The sequence below is a fragment of the Polyodon spathula genome, chromosome 25 (genome assembly GCF_017654505.1).
Source record: "Polyodon spathula isolate WHYD16114869_AA chromosome 25, ASM1765450v1, whole genome shotgun sequence".
Taxonomy (NCBI): domain Eukaryota; kingdom Metazoa; phylum Chordata; class Actinopteri; order Acipenseriformes; family Polyodontidae; genus Polyodon; species Polyodon spathula.
In genome coordinates, this window is record NC_054558.1 from 22,789,460 (window position 1) to 22,810,582 (window position 21,123).

Below are 21,123 nucleotides of genomic sequence, written 5' to 3' on the forward strand. Positions count from 1 at the left end.
ATTCAGGTGTGATGGATTTGCTTAATTACCTGCAGCATTTGGATGAATTGGATTCATTAATCCTGTTAAGGTGATCTGATGTTCCAGCATTTAAATCCATGAACAGAATTTCCTCTGTGTACATTTGTCCCATCAGTTCATAAGACAGACATATATAAAGTCAAGCCCTGCTGCTGTAGAGATGCTTGGTGCCATGCGAAATAAACTAAAATAAGAAGTTCTACTAATATGGGAGACAACCAGACCTCCATCCTTCTAACATGCATGACAAAACTTCTACACCGGAATTCCGTACAGCAGAAACATCTGTCTCTTTGTGTTTTATTAAATCTATTGTTTTCCCGAAACAGAAGCACTGTTTGTGAGTTTAAAGTTGAATTCACACCCTTTAGATTGTCATCACCTATACCAACGTCTGTCTGATGCAAATGCCCATAGTCCTGGTTTAACCGTTCATCGCTGGGTGACAGATGTTCTCCATTCTTTTACAGGGATCGGGTATAAAAACAGACCTGTACAAGCTGGGTCAAGGTAAGCTTTTAGAAGCTGAAAGTGGGAAGATCTCATCTTTCAAGATCCCTCATCAATGGACTTCCTAATACCCAAGTCTTTCGACTATCTATAATTGCCAGGCTGGACAAATTCCCATCTCTGTCACTTGCCAACCATTTGATCTAGTCAGCAACAGGCAATCATTTAAAATAACACACGGGAGCCCTGTTTGGATGCAGGTGCAGTGTCAAAAGCACATTTCCTGAGAGGAATGAAAAGAGTGCTAACAGTATAAATCTGGTAAGAAAAGGCTTGGTTGGATTGGGTAATTATCGCTTTGAGGAGATTCTTGCTGGTTTTCTGACAAACGTTGACTATTCCAGGCCATTTTCAGGCACTAGAAGGCAAATCTAAAGCATGCATGAGTGATCTGAGGTGCTACTAGACCCTTGACCTTTTCATTCACTTGTCACAATGGTATTACCATTAGCAGCTGTACACAACGCACGCAAAGGCATCGCAATCGATGACTAACAGCTAGTTAACACTTACATTAGTGATGACCAAAATGCATGATTTGTAGGCCTATATTTCTCTTTTACTGACTTTGCTTATCAAGTCTGTGTCAATGAATTGCTTGGATCAGTTGAAACTGAAGTGCCCTCTCCTCTCCAAGCGGGGGAAAGAGAACGGTCAGACAAGGTCAGTGTTGACCGGGCTGGCTGCAGAGCACCAAAAGCCTCCATTGCCAGTGTTACATCTGGTCCAGTGAAGTCACAGAGGCCTTTATTCTGAAGTGCTGTCAAGGATCATTTCTAAACCTGGATCAGCCTCTTTCAGACATCTTTTTACACCCTGTCTTCTCTTATACGTCAGTTTAAGGCTCAAATAAAATGCTGCAGAGTGTTTTCTGGGCTACAGTAGCGCTTTGGTACTTTGTATACTGTTCTGGATAGATTACAGTAGACTGATTTTTTATCAGAATATTCCAATCTGGCAATGATTCTACCATACATTTCCAATAATCCCCTGTAGCTGCATATGCCACACACACACACACTTGTTAAAATCCAGGTTCTGGATCTCCAAAACAGCATCTACATTTGGGTGTTCCAGCTTTGAAAGACCTTTATAGTGGTCATGAATCCCGAATCTTTCAGAGCTGGACATCGGCACCGTTGTTCTCTGGTGCCTACAGGAGTTCACAAGTTAGTGGCCCTTTTGCTATGAAAGACTGAATCTTTCTTCATGTGGTCATCTTTTCTCCTCCGAACTCTTGTGAAAACAAACGCAGTAGCTTTTAATGGATGTTGTAAGCAACGCTCTACTATGTGATTAGTGTCGCTGATTAATGTGCTGTGGGTCAGAGAAGAGGTCTCTGCCGATGGGAGGGATTGTAGTTCAAACTGTCACTCAACAGAGCTCACAATCGAGTCCAATGAAGCAAATCTAATGAATAATTCTGTAATAACTTTAACAGCATGGCACAGGAGTTTGATACAAAGAGAGATTTTACTAACACCCATTTGCATTTTCTCAAAGACCTGTATATCTGAGCTTGTTGCACACTTAGTAATTGTTTCAGGTCTTTTCCCCCCACTGATTTATATGAACTCATAACACCCACAGTCTTTATTAGCACCAAGAAAAACATTGGGAGTCTTCCGAATGCATTCTGGAAAAAGACCTGCATCCAGGAATGAACTGCAAAACCAGATTTCTGTTAAATATTAAAAAATATATTTTAATAATAAAAGAAGTGGTAACAATCATTATGTCAGCCCATGTACCAAATGTCCAGTTTCTCTCCCTGAAAGAGTTAACTAGCACATAATCCCATTCAGCAGTGCTTCATCGTGCCTCTGGTGATAGTAACAGGATATTTAATAAGGTATGGGAGCTCCATGGATTTCACAACATGCACCTTGAAGACTCTTCTTCACATGTAGAAAAATCCTTCTAAATCTGGTTATACACAGACCAAAAGCTTATGCGCTGGTCTTTTGATCCTGCAGCCATGAGTCTCTTGCTGGGCACGTCGTGATCTGAAAACGCAACACACTGCACAATGTCTGTATGGTACTGCAGCACGGCCAGGGGCTTCAGTTTCTTCCACCCAAGCAAACGGATCCGGTGATCCCACCCTGCTGTTGCCAGGATCCTTCTGTCTTCTCGGATACAGAGGTGTGAAATCCCTGGATTCACCAGCTCTACTGAATCCTGCAGCTGTGGACCCACAAACACCAAGGGATGCATTAATACCCTTACCTGCATAACCTGCCATACAGAAAACACCGTATGGTCTGAATCGTCAATACAGAAAACACACAACACGCATTGTCTGAATCTTCTGCTTGGTACACATGCAACAGGATACATCGTACTTTATACAGAACCTGCATTGACTGCAACATCCTTTACCACCCGCTCAACACACAACCTGCAAACAGTACAGTCATCTTTATCCTCAAACACCACCGAAAGCATGCAGCAAGCTTCGAAGAGGGACACAGAGGGAAAAATAAACCAAACAACAAAAGATTAATAAACGACCGTGTAGGACTGTATTATTACCTCAATTACCTGGAATGCAGCTCATAAAGAGCATCTGGTTTAAATTACAGCCCCGAATAACAGAATATTCTAATGTTTTACTGCTCCTCCGATGTGTGTGTGTGTGTGTGTGTGTGTGTGTGGTGTGGGGGCACATGTATTTATTTTATTAGTGGGTCAACGCTGCGCGATAAGTGAAAAATGTTAGCCAGTGTTTAGAAAGTAACTGTCAGTGGCTAACCTTAGAAACAGCTCTGCCGCCGCAGTGAAACTCTGAACGAGGGCAACTGTGCTGTGAGGAGTCTGTGAACCACTTGAAACCTTCAGTAAACACTGGTGCTCCATTAAAGCTTTCCCCTCATTTCAATGTGAAGCCATGTTCTTCACGGTGTAGCTAACAGCTGCACACAGCACCCATAGCCCCCTGTGCTAACAGGCAACCACTGCTCTGGCTAATTCACTTCTCCTTGGGGGGGGGGGGGTTACACCATTTCTTTTCTATCTCCACCTTCTATGTTGTGAAGGGGGCGGAGTTTTGATTTGTTTGTTGGTTTGTCAGTTTGTTTGTTGAGGGGGGTGGGGAAGGTATGGGATTAAGCTGTTCTCTGCTTATATTATCCAAGGCAAACTGACAAGAAAGTGTTCTGCTACTGAAACTTCCAAACTAAACAATTACCCGCTGGCTCTTCTCTTTAAGGGATTTTCAAGAAACTTCCAAATTAGGTGGCATGCATTGTGGCAACGATGGACAAACACAAGAAAATGCTATATAGCGAATGCCACAGTACATCACAGAATTAGCAGGCTTTTAAAATACTGGTGACCCAAAATTAAACAGAAATGTATGAAACAGCTGAAGACCCATCTCTCCTAAAGCCACCTTGCACAGATGCACTGAAACAGATCTTTACTTGCATCTCCAGCAGTGAAAGACTTGCACCTTTACACACCTGTGCGGTCAGAATCAAAGGGGAAAAAAAAAGATAATGATCGCTGGCAAGTGAATCTCAGGAAATTCCATTCTCTGATGCATGTCAAAGGCGAGAAGAGTGACAACCTTTCAATACATAAACCTGAGTGTTAAAATTGTGTGTGTGGGAGGAGGGGTGCATGGATTGCACAGAGATGCACAGGGAATTGTACGCTAGTCTGGGAGAACTATCTTGTTTTCCTGTTTTTTCTTTTTAACCATTCACTGATTTAACGTCGTTGGCTAATGGTGATACCGAAGTACATACTACACTCATATCTTCAGATACTTTACATTTTTAAAAGGTGGCTAAAAATGTGGCTTTGCAGCTGTGAACGCTGTCATCATCTTCCAAACACTGCTTCAGGCACCTACGCCTGACTTCAACTACAAAACAAAACTACTAGTTCTGATCGGCTGTCAATTCCGAGTGCAACACACAGAAGTCTTACTTAGTCGACACACGCCATTTCTTGCGTTCCAGTTTCATAATGGATTTGAGAAAACATGTGCAATGAATTGAAGGCGTTGCTCATGCAGGGCTTATTTTTTCAGCCGCTGAACCCATCAGTTGATAACAAAATGTTAAAGTTGGCTGCTAATATCCCAGTGACTAAGCTGAAAATCGGCCTGTTTTCTACCTACTTAACAGCTTGCATGCCTGTTAAACATCAAACCACTGAAAGAATTCCATTTTGGTTAGCATAACAGATTAATGTGCACAAGTCCTTTTAGTTTAGTTTGAACTGCTTTCACATACCGATTGTCAGTTTAACCAGCCCAGCCAAGGGCAAAGTCAGATTTCACTGAGAAACACCCAAATTAACAAACTTCATAAGTGTGTAATACCAAACTTCTCGTCGGGCCAAAATCTGCTCCAGCACAAGGTTTTGTAGGACAGGTTTCTTCAGACAAATGTTTACTTTGGGTTCGCAATATTTCACTAAAACTGCTAAATCCACAAAAAAATATATCAATATTGATTTTACCAACCGGTAAATATTATTACCACGATCTTTAAAAAAATTAAAAGTTAAACCCCAGTTTAATAGGGACGCCGCCTTGGAACAACACAGAACATGCAAGATGTTAAGAGCTCAGGAGCTGACGAGAGTGACAGCACAGACCAGCATACCAAGGGCTCCCTGCACTGTAACCAGCATGTGATTAATTAGCTCGGGCTCTGCAAAAACTCCACTTCATAACTAAATATTTTCTCAGCATATCAGGGCATCGGCGCACAGCCGGTGAAGTGGCATTTAGGAGGGTCACCCTTCCTGACCTTGAGGCTCTGCTGTCCGTCAAGCGTCCAGGAGTTGAGGGCCTTCTCCGAGGAGCCCGAGACACCTCTTAACTTCCCAGCGTCAAAGTCAAGGCTCATGACGGGCTCAGCGTGGCAAGCGAGGTGGCTCAGCAGACTCCGTTCTGACAGGTTCCAGAGGGAGACCGATCCATCCTCATAGCCTGCCCACAGCAAGGGGCTGGATCCCGAGTCCGGCTGCCAGGAGAACAATGCGGAAAGGGAAAGATGTTTATAGCAAGCAGCATGGACAGCAAGGATATGCTTATCGGACCAACAGCAAACTTGCTATGCAGTTTCAGTACTATAAATCATCATGTTGCGCTTGCAGCAGATTACTGGACCCGTCACTTTGCTCCTCATTTGTAACATTGTCACACACACTCTGCACTGATGTCTTTGGAGAAGGTAGATTCGTATGTCTGACACTATTAAACTCAGTTTCCTAATACTGCAACCTTTTTTGTTTTGCTACTGTAACTAGTAAATCTGGTGCAAAGGCAGCAACAATAGAAATGCATACTGCTGTTGAAAGACACAACCTGGTTAAAAATGAACACTAATGTCACTGAGAAAGATTTCTAGTGGAGTAGGTTTGTAAGTGAAATGTACACGTTTCTTTTAGCTGTACTGCATACCTACAGCATCGGCTCCACAGAAGCAGGAGCCAATCACTTGACACAAGTCACAGCTCGCTGTAGGGATCTGCACTGCATGTTTCAGATGTAATAATAATCACGCTAATAACAATAATAATAATACAGGTTTGACATATTTTTACACCTACAGCAATATAATCTGCTCATGAATCAAATTATTGGATCATAAATATAAACGCAACAGACTGACGGTTTCATAATAGCAGTGTAGCAGGCAGTTTTGGAACAGAGATTGTATTGCACGGCTAGGAAAGAATCATAATTTGTAGTCAAAGGGGTTTACAGTGATGCATGCAGCTATGAGAAGATGACCCGGGAGGGGGGGGGGTGGGCATTTATCTCACAATAAATGTGACTGGTTAGCAGTTTTACACTGTAGCTTTAATTAAGCTTCACTCAGTGTTCCTGATGAGCAATCTGGAGCACGCTACTCTAGTTAGGCACGGCGACGCTATATATTCTCTGCACATGCACTAAGAATCTGGATACTGGTACATTTTTAAATGTAATAGTAACATACCAGGCACACATAGAAATTCAGCCCCTGACTGGATTATACAATATGCATCTCAGATAACAAAAATTAAGAAGTAAAAAAGCAAGTTAAATCAGTAATGCAGTCTCCCACATCGCAGTAAGCGTTACCGGCTGTTTTTTGTTTTTTTCACTGTAACCAAGCATAAGAGATTTTGATTGATGATGTCACAGAGCACAGGGCAAGGCACCCTGGGCAGACACCTAATTTATTATATCCTCCGTATTCCCTCTACTGGATTACCTGTCACACTTCAGGAAAGATTCATCACTTACACCACTGGCTAGACTAACAGACAGGACGCTGGTCACAGCAATAGTCAAAGGCAGCTCCACTGTGTGAAAACAAGCTCGTGAGTGAGCCCCAGCCTCTCAGAACACAGAACCCATATCTGTGCACGCAGAGCTCACCAGTCCACATGTTACTGTGCAAACTGTACTGCACGTAGCTTCCACGGATTCTGCACAGGAGGCTCACGTTTTAAAAAGATATGCTTATTCTACAGCAGGGGTGTCCAATCACGGTCCAGGAGGGCCATTCCGCTCCAGGTTTAACAGGTAAAATGAGATCATTAAATACTTCAGGGTCTCGATGGAGGTTTAATTTTCAATTAAACAATTCTGACCAGGGTTGGAACAAAGAGCAGGAGTGGAAAAGGGCTACAGTATATACAACTTACCCTACCTCATCTCCTCCTGTACAGCTATTCTACACGTTCACCAAAATTGACTTTTTCAAATTTCTTCTTCTTCTGACGGTTAGCCTAATGCAAACAACATCTTTCTTTAAAATCTCTGATAATATCCTTCAGTCAAATAGCCTTGCGAGTGAAACAAATTAATACTGTTGGGATAATATTCGTGCAATGGCAAGGTACTGCATTAAAGTTATGTATATAAAAATACTAATAATAACTAACCATATACACAGTACTAGAAGCAATCTGATGCAAGACTAATTTAAAAGTTGGACAGCACATAAGGATCCAATCATAAAGACTTTGATGACGTCATTGGTAAATGATGAGCTGCAAGCAATTGACCTCTGTTTAGAAACATGTTCTTCAATGCAGAGGCACAATCCTGCTTAAAGCCTGGCACATCATAAATCATTTGCTTCAAGTCAACGTCTTCCACAAACATATGGATGCAGTTTCAAAATGCTGGGGTCCGTCGTCATGTAACATTAGCAGATAAAAAGAAAGCAGCAATGATTAGCAGAGCGCTTACAATGGAGCGGCCTCCACACTAACTTCAGAGGCTTTGGGAAAAGGAAGCTTAGTCCTACAAAGTGTTGCTTAAGATGGTATTTTAATCTTTTCTAAAGACTATTGGCTACTTCTTAAAAGATGCTAATAAATCTGCTTTGCGCGCTGCTGCCACAGTGATGACGGAGCTTTCAGGTTCAAAGACTGAAACAAACTGAAAGAAGGAAGAAATCTGTCGCTCCCCCCACCCCCCACTTCGCTTCCCAGATGGTATTTGCCGGCAGGCGGACATTCTTCTGAGACAGCAGGGCTAGGCAGGCAGGGGAGATGCTGTATTTAATATGCATTGCCAGTTCCAGCATGTGTCAGCAAAAGAGACAAGGGGGCACTGAGATCCGGCGGGTGCCGTGGTCGTCCTGATCTAGTTAACTGTGGGCATCACTGCCATCACAGTTAGCATCAACTATAGACAGTCTTACAGAGAGGTCAAGAACATTGAAGGAAACTGAGCCACTCTGTCACCCTCCATGGAGTCTGGCTCACCTGTGCACACCAGCAGACTTCAGTATACAGTGGCGCACGCAATTAAAACCAACACAGGTGATGTGATTTTAGCAATGATAAGTCGTGTTTTCAATACTGTGTTTCAATTGTAAAACAGGACCAGCATCTATTGATCCGCTCTAGTTTAATTGCCAGCTCATGCAAACTTGTACTGTACGTCTCTTTCATAACAGCAACAATACCACTTCCACATGCAATATAAATCATTGATGCCACCAGTGTCTCGCTCTGTTTTGATTATTGCTGCCACCAGACTAACCAGAGACAATAGGGCCTGCCTTTCTGCCAGTCACACCTGCCTCCTCTATCTGTGAAGCATTAATTACAGCCTTCATGTGGTGGAAATGTTTTGGAACTGTGTGTAAAACACCAGTCAGTTCTTGGAACCTCATGCTGGTGCATCACTTTGAAATTCATTTTAACCTGCCTAATTACAGCAACTTGACAGGCGCAAAGTAAAAACAGATAAAGACATTTCAGCCCATTTATTATAAAGAGTTTGACTCATAGAGTTTTGAAGGTATTTTTTTTACCTGCCATAGTTTAAGGCACATAGGCATGCCTAGCTTAGCATCTGGCTTCAGAGTGCAGACCGGTGTCTTACTGGGAAGATCCAAAACTCGAACCTGCAAGGGAGAGAAAAAAACAAATGATAAGTAACATGTAAAGACTAAGATATCTGACAGGTTGTTCAGCTAGCATTTTGAGTCCCTTCCTAAGATAAGGACAGCCTCCTCTCCCTGCCTTGTACTCTGCCACTTGTTGCTAGCATCCTGTCTTGTAATCTTTCTTTTGTCACCTGTCCTGCTAGAAAATGCCTTTACTGAAAAAGAAAATACCGCTGTTCATTTATCACACGCTGCTAAACCACTCAATTACAACAAACTGATTTCTCGCAAATAAAGCAGCAATTAAGCTTATTCGTTTATCACTATTAATGGTGTAAGCACATCCCAAGTCTGTAAAAAGTGGTCAATTTGTGTTTGCTTCAAGGTCTACAAAACATTTGTCTTTGAGTAACAGGGGTACAAACACAGCCAGTCCGATAGGCGTCAACATTTCAAAGGTGCACAAAGCAAGCCGATGAGCTTCATCAGAACAACTTATAGTTAGCCTATAGCGGCCGAGCAGGTTAAAGTAATCTCTTTATTACGCTGCACAGTTCACAGGCTAGCAACTGTTGCTTATAATCTCACATGTCGCTTCAGTTTACGGTGCCAAGCACAGGCTTACTAACACAAATACACTGCTCAGATGCAATTTAGTTATCACCAGACCAATTTCAAATGAAATAAAAATAACGATCGCAGCGAAAAAGAAACCAAAAACCCGACCGAACACACGTACAGTAAAAGGACGAGGAATGACAGATTTATGATGGCAACAAATCATCTACAAAGCTGTTTCCATAAAACAACAGCCTCCTTTAATTGCGACTCCAGATACACACTTTTAAAACTAGAACTCATATTTTTTATCTGCAATACAAATCTGCAGCCTGTGTTTACATCCAGTCGCCAAACAAAGGCGGTATTAATTTGTATGTTGCCTTGGGTTAAAACAGTTCTTGTGTGGCTCAAACTGCCCAGAAATAAAACACCCACTCAATTAATAAACACTCTCACATTTAAGGGATTTTCTGTCTACAATCTGCACTTAGTCAACATTAAATCTGTACTCTGTGTGAGAGGAGGAAATGAATGCTGCCACCTCTGCCTTAGGCGAAAATGATTCCCGGTAAGGAGCAGTCAATCATTTACAGAAACATCCTACATTTATGACTTCAAAATCATGACCTTGCATGTCAAGAATACAAGCTTCTGCAAGGGCAAGTACTGTAAGCATTTGAAGATAACTTTCTACTGTGAAAAAACTAAGTAATGAAAGTAAATTATGTGTGCAGGTCACCATGTGCAGACTAACCATTTTGTGATAGATAGATAGATAGATAGATAGATAGGAGGCACCAGTAGCATTCAGGTTAGTGTACAAGAGAAGGTTTCGAGTGACGGTAATTGCACTTGCTGTCTACAGGTAGGCAAACAAAAATCAGAGAATGCTGCAACAGCTTTAAAAAGTAAGAAAAGCACAGAAAATAGAATCAACTTATTTTTTTTTTTAGTTTTGAGTGCAACTGGAACATGTGTGAGCTTCCCTTTAGTGATGCTTGTCAGTGCAAATAACAAGCGTTCCAATTGTCAGCACTGACGCTGCTGCTGCTGCTGCTGTGTAGGCTTTGTGTTTAAGTCTGGTGGAGGGGGTAATCTCTAGCTTTGTCTTTCCTCTCTCTCATGGTGGGTATGTTTTGTTAGAGGGGGTAATCTGTATCGTCCATGCTGCATTGCTCTTACCGCTGCCATGTCTGCCCCAGGAACAGCCAGTAGCCAATGTCCGCCCTTCCTGTCCAGCAGAGAACACTGGCAGAACCCCACGCTCTCCGTTAGAATGGAATCTGTGACCACACTCCTTCCTTCAGCCAGGTCCCACATGGACACTCGGAGGTCACGACCCTGGCTTTCAGACAATACAGACAAAACACATGAGCCTGCAACAGATACTAACTCTTTCCTTATTCATTCTGCTACCTTCAGCTTTTATCTTAACCCTTCATACAGACTCCTGTTACAGTACGCTGTTGAATTGTTACATAGAATGCAGGACAAAGAATGCCTTTAATTTAGTACATGCATCCAAACTCACCAACTCTATAGGATGCAGGCAGCCAGTACGACACAGTATGGAATATTTGTGATAAAGTGGTTGGAAGTGTGAAAACGTTTCATTGTTGTTCAAGTGCAATAAGCAGCAAATAATTCTAATTACCTACATGACAATGGTGCCACCCTGCTGGTCATGCCAGTAATCTACAGTACTAACCTGATCAGGGCATCTCTGCTGTTGAGAGTCTGGACCCACAAGACTGACGCCCCTCCATGTCCTTCCAGCACACTCTCTGTCCTCCTCGTCCTCAGATTCCAAACATGAATTGCTCCATTGGCAGAGCTGGTGAAACATAACATTTTAATAACTGCAGGGAACGACTGTTCTGTCATTTATTTACTACTGCCATTGCTTCTGAGTCCAACAGCACAGGGACCCCAACAACTGCGCTGGCTGAACTTTCGCATTGGCTCATAGAAGTCAAACAGTATAATACCTGCTGTGGATTTCAATTGGTGAGTGTAGCTCTGCTGCCAAGACCCCGACTCACCCAGAGAAGAGGAGGGGCTTGTCCTGCTCCTGGTTCCGACAGCAGAAACACAGCGTGTTCACCGGCGCGCCGGTCCCGCGGAGAACAAAGAGAGGATCAGGAGGTGGCAACGCCATTGGTACCTGAAAGAGAAACACTCTTTAGATGACTCGTGGAGTCTATCTTTGGAAATTGCACACGTCTGAAAGACAACGCTGTTCAAGTCAAAAGTGCTCCTGCTTCCTAGTATAAAATCACTTCCTGTGCTGTAGCTTAGTTTTAGTCCAATGGTCTGGTTGCAATGTGACCATGTGACCTACCTCACAGGAAGCAATCCCACCCAGCACTGCACTTGAACTATCAGTATCTCTGTCTCCAATAAGAGTTCAGGAAATTGACTGAGCTTGGTCAGTACTCCTTTTTCAAACCGACAAGCCATGTGTAAGCAAATAAGAATTATTAGACTGGGACTGAAAACAAAACATTGAATTAGCTATGTTGCACGTTCACTATAAACATAAACAAAGCTGGAAACAAAGAGAAACAAACTTTAATTGATGAGGCACTGGTCTGATTCTTGTGACAGGATCATTATCCAATACATTATAAATCATTACCCAAGACAACTTAATGAATGAAACATTCTCAAAAGCGGTCGCTGCATCAGCAGATAATACCCAAGTTTATTTGCTTGCTCGAAGGCATTATATGAGAACTGTGCCCACTGCAAAACAGCACTGTCACGCCCAAGTGTCAGTACAGGGTTAGAAAGGAACCGTGCACACAACCTGCTCCAAATTACCTTAAAAGACTGGGCATTCTGCTTCAAATAATTACACCATGGGGTCTAGTTTCATGAAACTAACAGAGCTCTTTAACTTTATACTAATCCCGCTTCACCCCTGAAGGTGATTTCTTGCCTCTTTAATTCATAGCTTGGACAAACAGGGTCTTTAAAGAGCTGCTTACACGTTTTATATTAAGATCAGCAGTTGTCCTGATCACTAACACAGACCGCACTGAGTTCAAACGACAGGGAACTCTCCTCTGAAATTCTCTTTTGCAAACATACTGAAACAGTTAATTGCGCAGCACGTTCATTTTTAAAGGGTACTGAATGGGGGGGGGGGGGGGGGGGGGGGGGGGGGGGGGGGGGGGGTGGGGGGGGGGGGGGGGGGGGTCATCGTTTTTTTTTTTTTTCTTCTCCTCAAGATATGGAGCCTGCAATGAAACTAGATCAGTTTGTATTTCCAAAGAGCTCATTTCAATAGGTTAGTAGTTAAATTGTCCATGTTACTCTGTCATGGGAAGACAACTCTCCGTCCAGCCTTCCTAATTAAACAAGGGCTCCACCACTGCCCTCAGTGACTGCCTTACAATAAGGACAGCCATTCTTATCAGTGCTATCTTATAGTGAGAGGGATCCCAATTACAGAGTGACCATGAATACAAATGCAGCAGTATCCAGGGCTGCAGTCCACGTCATCATTTCAATGCACCAGGGCACACAGACTGTGGCTGGGTGGAGGGGAAATATGGATTGCTTTTTTTCTAATTTTACCTTGATTTGGAGAGTACAACACATCTATCAAAAAGCAAATCGCCAATCCCCTTTGAAACCAGTAGACTGCAAAGCACTGTTCAACAATGCTGGTACAGCAGAGCTTCTACATGCTCTACAAGAATTCTATTCTAAGAAATCTATCAGAGGAGGAATTCAGAACTAACAAAACTAACAAGACTTACGATCATCGCTGCGATTAATAATGAAAGGCTATCGCTGCTACACTGAATTAAGATACTGGTTTGATTATGCAGCTCTATAAATTGGGCAACAGTGCAAGCAACTGGCCACATCAATCAGATTGCAGTTGTTTTTTTTGTCAGTGAGGGTGCTGCCCTGCTGCTCATCCAGACATTTACATGCTTATAAGTCCTGCAACAAGCCGCATGTGCAGTTTTAAGGACTCAGTACTCAAAGGATTGTCATGTAAAGAAATCAAAAGGTCACTAGAGAAATAACAGATAAGCGAAAGGTTCCCGATGCCCATTGTTTCAGTGCAAATCACTTTCATTCCTCTGCCAAGACCTGGAGTAGAGGACACAAGAAGAACCAACTAACAGTGACCATTTTAAAACCTGTTGGCAAAAAAAATAAAATTACAATCTCTGCATTCCTGCCCTGGACAGGAAGAACAGGCCTGAGAGAGGGGGATTAACCAGCCCTTAATACTAAAACACAGCCTGGCTTTAAGACTGATGACATGTATGTTTAAAGCAGCAAGTTTGCTCTCAAAGCATTGTACCTGAAATGCATTCCTCTTCCAGCCCTACCCAGTCAATCTAAAACAACAAGACTCAAAGCAAGCAATCCGGGGACCAGCACAGGGATTTCACCCTGTGTTGCCTGCAGACAAACAAAGAGTTGAACATTATGTTCTGTGCATCATGCTGCAAGAGATGCATAGTTATCACCACAGAGACAGAAACAAGACTCTGACTGCATTGCAGTTTAAGCCATTCTGGGTTTTACTGCTTAATTAGTCACACTCTTAATTAGTTATTTCGTTTATTAGTTGTTATTTGCTTATTTTAAAAGTTGACAAGAGAACAGAAGGGCCAGGTTGTGCTAGTTCTGACTTCTCAGAGATGCCTCTGATGTTTATGTTTCCTACTGAATTTTAATGATCTGTTAAAATGCAATTACAAACTATTTCAGAAACATGCACGATGCCTTGGAAATCCCTCCAGGAAGTTGAAAAAGAGGCTTAATGCCTGTGTAAAGCATATGGATCATTGCATATCTCCTATTCTCCTGGGCCAACTTGTTTACATACCAAAGTACAGCACAATTACAACATTTAGCTAATCGGAACCAGAACTTTCATTCTATTTTATTTACATTAGTCGAGACTTACAGTCAAGATCCAAGATCATGTAGATTTAGGTACCCTGAAAAATCGGGGTTGTAATAGTACCCAAAGCCACTCTCTTCTAGGTTTTTAGGTACAATTCGTACATGCTCAGTGTTTGTAACAGGCTTTGCTGTATCTAATTCAATCCCTACGTATAATAAGAGATTCTAAAACCAGGGCTTTCGGAATGACCAGTGGATCCATGCCTGGGAAACTGGAAATCATGACTAAAATCCTCAGTGATAATACATGTGTAAAAGACATTCAGAACAAGAACCCAATAAAGCAGAACAACGTCCCTTTATAATATTCAGAGCCAAGAACGACGACACTACCGCTACACTCAGATTTAATACACCATGCAAGCACAGATATGAACGAAAAGCTTTGGAATTTAAACTTTTGTGGAAAGGTGGATAATTTAACTGGAGCAAGTCAAAGTTTTTTTTTTTTTTTTTTTAAGTCTCATCCCAAATCCCATCCACCGGTGATATCCCTTTCCCACTTTGAAGACTTAACGAAGATTGAGGCTTCTACTATGTGAGTAGCAGATAAGACAGCAGCAGTAATCTGACTCTGAGTCTCTGGATAAAGGCAGTTTGTCTCTTCTTAGCCAATCTGTCAACACCTCCTTGGTAATTAGGCCTAATTATGAGAGAGAGCTCGTTTCCCCTTCAAGTCATTAAGTCAGAGCGGGTTCCAGAGCCAGGTAGCTTTCAGCACGTATCGGCCTGGCGACCTTCAGTTCAATCGAAACCACTAGCAGTGCCCAGATTTTTTTTTTTTTTGGAAAAGCCTGACTAGTAATTTTAATACAGGCTTCAAAGATTAGGAATCGGCTGTCTGCATTCCACCACCGGGACCTGGTATCACGTGATGGACAGACAGCCACCAACCATCAAGCACCAAGCCAATCCACTAATGCTGTCCAAATGACCATTCATAAAAAAGAGACCGCTATCGTGTGAACTATATGCACCAACTTTCAATGGGATACCCCTAATCTCTCTTAGGCTACATCAGCGTTCTCCAAAAGCATTTGATCTGAGGCGATTAGCATGGTTCTTCATTGACGTTGCCATGCACTGTGCACTACCCAGAACTGCAGCCCTGTTACAAACAACATGAGCCGGTATGAAAACCCACAGCCTTCTGGAATCAAGAACCATACCTCAGCAGGTAGGAACTCTTCAACCCACACAGTTCCATTCTTCAAACCCGACACTATATGGATTACTATATTACCTCAATCTCCACATGTCTGCTGGGCATCTCTGGAGCAACTCGGCATTCTCTCTGAATAGTGTCAGCCTGAGATAGTATCAGTTTTGGGATATCATACTCATTTACACTACTAGTAGAATCTAACAAACTAAGTTCCAATGTTCATAATTTAGGTTAGGTTTAGAAGAGTACTGTGTGTGCTTCTCACAGGTGGTTCTCCTCCTAGGCATACCGTTGCACTGCTTAGATTTTTGTAATGGCTGAAACTACCATCAGTCAGCTCTTTTTTGGTCTGGAAACAAATTCTCTAAAAGGAAACCAAACTGCTGAATGGAAACCCAAGTTCCATTATAAAGTCCACTTAAGTAAACGGAGTAGGAAATTCCTAAGACACCCGCCCTTTATTGTGAAAAAAAATAAAATTAGGGAATTTTTGCTGGAAAAACAAGCAAAGCAAACACAGAGAGTAAACCCAGACACAAGCGACCCCACGCCCTCCGTCACTCACAATGTGAACAGTGTGTGGAAGGCTCTGCATTGTTTCAATGGCATGAATGCTCTGCAGCGCCAAAGCAAGATAAGACCTATGGAGTGGCCTCTTCTGAACTGAACTGCTGACGGTACTTTGTTTCCAATGCCCGGATTTAGGAGGCAGAACCCCAATTAGTCATCCGCAGGTCCCTTTTTACCTCTTGTCACTATCATTAGTTACCTTAACACCATCAGCTACAGCACATTCAGTTGGCAACAGGCATTTTCTACAACCAATGAAGACTGCATTTCATTGCAGTGCAGAGCGTAGGTGCATGGATTGATAAACTGCACTAGGACAGTTGCTTCGGTAAAATCCAAGCTTGGTAGTTACGCGAGTGACACCTGAACTGTTCTTCTACAATAACAACCTGCACCTGACGTGGCAAGACGGGCTGGACACAGAGTAGGAAAGAAGCCACCACACAGGTTTCTATTGGTCAGGACTTGTACCCAAGGTGTTTGATAACACTGAAATGCTGATCGTGTCATTGGAATGAAAAAAAAGTGAATGCAGCACCTCGGGATGCATCAGGGAGCGTCTCTGTTTCAGCTTTCAGGATTAACAAGAGGAATAATACAGTCTCCATGTCTGTTCCAGGGCATGCAGATCTATTGGGTCAACATCCCAGCAAGCAAAACCACACCTCCCTTGAGGAAAAAGCAGCCCCTTTGAGCATGACGGTCAGTCAGAATGAGGCTAAAACATTCTGCATCCTGAAATGAAACTTATTATACAGTCAAAAAAGAACTATCCCCGAGCAGAAATGCATTGTCCTACAACAAAAACAACCCAGCAGCGCAGTTTCTATCTGTGTTTGCAGAAATTCAGCTTTGATGAGAGCGGTGGGAAGGAGCTGTTGTTAGATTGTGGGTATTTTGATTGATTGTGATGTTTAAAAGCAGCTATAAATTAGAGGAAATAAACAGCTGTTACAACAACCACATTTCACATCACACTCCCTGACAGCATGATTAAAATCAACTCCTGACCATTCGATTAATAGCAACAAATAAACCCCACAAAACTTTTAAGTAAGTGTTTCTATTGTTTTCGTGTTTAACACAATTATGAGGAAGTGGTGTGGGGGGTTACAGTGTCACCCACACTCTGAAGTAGAAACATGTGATTTCAGAAGGTGCCTCATCGGTTCAGTTGCATCTGAATGTTAAACACTGAAGACCCTTTCGGCTGTCTGCAGGAACTTTCATCCATTCAAAACGCTGCTAGTCGAAACTGCTCTCATTGAATTCGTTAAGGTTCTTCAATTAGTATTTCTAAATGAACTGAAGGAGGTTCAGTCCTGAACACTGGGTTATAATAATAATAATAATAATAATAAACTACTTAAGGGATGATAAAGTACTTGCGGTCAGCCCATAGCAATTCTATTGCTAGATATTTTGCTGGGTACATATTAATTAACCGTGTTATAAACAGTAAAACTATGACATGTATAGTAATATTTCTATTAAGGCGTACTGGTAGAAACCCCAACACTGCTGTACACAGTGCAGACAACGCGTTACAAACTGTAAGAGAAAAGTTACGACTCATTTAGCAGTTTTAGTTTCGAAATGGTTTAAGACCCAAAGCACGCAATCGAACGTGCTCTGATGCGTGCTTCCCACGCACAACTCTGAAACAACATCGTAATTGCAGCACTCAGCGCTGGCATCGCAAGTGCACTTGTACTAAATACAAACGCTGTGGCTCGTCTTGGGTTCACTCTGCTCCAGTATGCACGGAAACAGCAGCGGGGTTTCTCTCCTCTGCTGCTCCACTTACACCGCGATATACTCACTCTGCACTCCCGCCACGGCCTCCCATAGAAACCACAGCTGCGACAGACAGAGGATAGGACCCACGGTGAGAGGGACGGGCGCTGTGGAAGACCTAACCAGTGCCTGGTGCTATTAAAAGCAAGTACGCTGTGCCGTGGTTTCTTCTTGCTTTTGATGCACTTGCATTGATAATATTGAAAATACAGTTTTGCAGTGAACGACCGCCCTCATTCTTGTTCTTTCTTACACAGAACCATTGTGCTGTTGTAACACCACTGAATTGAACATACTGCTGCACGGCGCTTATTACAACAATCGAAATAGTTTGCATTTCAGTTTCTGTAACAGCCATCACAGCTAGCCTTTGTTTCAGCTGTCATGTGTTGATCCACTCTTCAGAGTTATTTTTAAAGACAATACCTGATAGCAGTACAAACAGGTTGATCTACACGTGCAGTGTTCCTTGAAACAGAGGCTGCAAACATACAGTGCCTGTCAATCACCTGACAAGTCATCGCAGCAGAAAGGAAGGAACAGAAGTGAAAACAATGAGCGGATTTCTGACAGCTTCAAGAGCTGAGCTTGTTTTATTATAATCTAGTCTGCAAGGTCTCCAAGGTGTTTATGAGATCTCTCTGGGTATATGCGCGGCTCTATTCGCAGAACTCAGCTTTCTTTGACTCATTCAGTAAGGATTGGTGTTCTTCTAACTGCATCCTGGCACCTTTACAAACTGTCTATAAATGTCTATATAGCCTATGCCATTTTGACTTCATAATAATTCCTTGGGAACTTGTTTTCTTAACTTTAACCAAGGATATGTCTTATCAATGTGCATAACTAATACAGTCTTTGCATCATTAAAGACATTTCTAGATGCAAACTTCTGCCTTCGATACACACAGCACAGCTCGTGCCCTCTGTGGAAAAGCTGCAGTATAAGAGTATTACCCTTTAGTTAAAACTGCCACACTATATTCATAACCAAAGGGCTGTCACTACAGTTGAAGTTAAAAGCAGTCTGTGTGTTGTTCAGCGACTGGGATATGAAAACAAACAGTGAATACTAAAACCCTTTTCTTAATGTTTGACAAAGTACATCTTCACTTTCAGCATGAAAGTTTTTTTTTGTTTTTTTTTTACAAGAACGGACATGGGAGTACGTTTTCAGTAAGTCACTGGAGGGCCCTTCAAGGTATTATACTGAACAAACAGACCTTCCTTTATTTTTTTATGCTTTTTCAATCTTATTTGGAAAACCTCAGGCTTTTAATCCACAAAGCACACACTGTTGTTTTCTAAGTCGCTGGGAGAACCTTTATTTATCCGTTGCTGCCGTGTTCCGGGAGGTTTGAGGCTCTCCCTGGTTTGGGTTTCAAGATTAGATGAAACCAGAGTGTTTTAAACCTCTTTGGAGGCTTGGGATTAGGGCCTGACGCAGCCCTCCTCTGGAAAGCTAAATGAAACAGTAAGCAACGCTGTATGCCTGCTCACAGGTGTTTGACAATATACAAAAAACAAAAGCTCAGAGGAGCAGCATCAGGTCTTTAAAAGAGAGGAAATGCAGCTATAAGCTGTTCAGATAGATAAAGCAGGAATTTTACGCTGCACTATTAGGGTGTCAGAGATTTTCAATTCTACGGCTCTCTGCCATGAATGTGTGTAAATAGGGAGATGCACAGAGATCATTAGCCAGCATACAAAAGATGCAGGAAATGATCTTTGTTTGAATGTTTGTTCATCACTTCCTCTTTTTTTTTTAGGTACATTTTGATGCAACAGTAATTGATTGGGTGCTCCTCATTGTAGTGCTGTAAAAGAGGATGTTTCAGACAATGTGCTTGAAAATCATCCATTAGTCTATATTTTACTTGAGAAGAGTTTCCGCTGGTTTAATGCCCCACCCAACAGCCATTTATTAAAACAACAAACCACGCACCCCTGAAACAGAAATGCCACCCATTGATACTGTAGTTACTACAGCATGAGGCAGATATATACTAGCTCATTATTGCCAGTCAAAGAAAACGAGTGGGCAGCTGAAAGCTACTTGATTCTGAACAGTGGATGACTGATCATTGGCACATTCCTATATATTATACTGAAGACTTTCCAATTACCTGTGGCTTTCCAGAAAGCATTCAGAAATACATCTAAAAATGCACATTAGATTACAGCTGGAAATGCAAAACCAAGGGTCAGACTGAATTGCAGGTACTGTACCATGTCTAAACGTTTCTTATTACTGGGCAGGCAATTACACAGAGTGTCGGATGAATGAACGCATGTGGCAGAGATATCTCTTCTGACCAGGGTATCCGTTCCAAAAAGCATGGGTGATTGTCGGCTTAGTGGATGTGAATCTGCATTATTAAAGCAGCACAAAACTGTCAATTATTTGTTGCAAGTGCAACCGTCTCAGCTTTCTGAGACAAGTTAACAAAGAGTGAGGAGGTGATTGTGTGTGCAGATCCGTCTCTCTGAGGGAGTCGGGCATTGTCTGGGCTTCAAGTGCTGTGGCAGAAGGGGTAATTAAACCCCTGGACTAAACGTGACCTTGAAACCCCTACCACCTCTCTCCCCAGCGCAGGCTTCTTCCATTACAGCAGACACATCATCAATTTGGAAGGGTTTTTATATAAGCATTAATACCCAGCACAGCTCCTGCAAGACCACTGATCGGGGCCATTGTCAAGTGAAGGAGAGGCCGCTTAACGGAAGGTCAAGTATCTGACAGGTAATCCACACTGCGGAGGGGAGTCGTGGCTCCTATGAAGACCTTTTTACATGTGCCAGTTTACAATGCATGTGCTGCTTTCAGAAGTGTCCTTGTGTGGATGAGTGGATGTAGGCTTGTGACTCTTCTAACCTGTAAAGCACTTGTTGCATTGATTTGATAACTGTGGCATTTATATTTGTGAGGAAATAAAACGGGCACGATTCCAGATCGCCATACCCAAACACTGGTAACACGTGCTGGCTAATAACAGAGCTGTCATTGGCTTAAGTTGCCATATTAGGCAAGTTCAAATTCCTCAGGTATTTACCTGTAGCTGCTGCAGATCTGACACTGCAAATACCACGGGAGGCCACAGCCCCTTTTCAGGACTGTCATATTGTCCTTATTGCATGCAAAAAAGGTTCATGTATATATTAAAATCTCATCAGTTAACCAGTTGAACTTTAAAACTCCCCTGA

The 21,123-nt window shown here is 42.4% G+C and overlaps 1 protein-coding gene across 2 annotated transcripts; it reads right to left on the reverse strand.

The window, feature by feature from the left end:
* Positions 1–700: 700 nt before the first annotated feature.
* On the reverse strand, positions 701–18,649 carry gnb1l (guanine nucleotide binding protein (G protein), beta polypeptide 1-like). 2 transcript variants are annotated; one of them, XM_041228951.1, is made up of 7 exons: positions 17,946–18,649; positions 11,492–11,613; positions 11,158–11,283; positions 10,632–10,794; positions 8,814–8,906; positions 5,298–5,513; positions 701–2,718 (listed from the first exon to the last, which is right to left on the reverse strand). In XM_041228951.1, exons 2-7 carry the CDS (start codon positions 11,605–11,607, stop codon positions 2,452–2,454), a joined length of 981 nt encoding a protein of 326 aa, XP_041084885.1. In that variant the 5' UTR covers positions 11,608–11,613; positions 17,946–18,649; the 3' UTR covers positions 701–2,451. The 2 variants fall into 2 exon arrangements, with proteins under 2 accessions (XP_041084885.1, XP_041084884.1); XM_041228950.1 differs by lacking the exon at positions 17,946–18,649 and having other exon boundaries at positions 11,492–12,542.
* Between the last annotated feature and the right edge of the window lie 2,474 nt (positions 18,650–21,123).

Bases quoted from the DNA above. Each gene is read 5' to 3' on its own strand.
- gnb1l (XM_041228951.1), bottom strand. From the start codon at position 11,607: ATGGCGTTGCCACCTCCTGATCCTCTCTTTGTTCTCCGCGGGACCGGC. The intron at 10,795-11,157 runs GTTAGTACTGTA...ATTGTCTGAAAG, and splicing joins AGCAGAGATGCCCTGATCAG to CCAGGGTCGTGACCTCCGAG. The intron at 5,514-8,813 runs GTAAAAAAAATA...TTCTCCTGGCAG, and splicing joins TGTGCCTTAAACTATGGCAG to CCGGACTCGGGATCCAGCCC.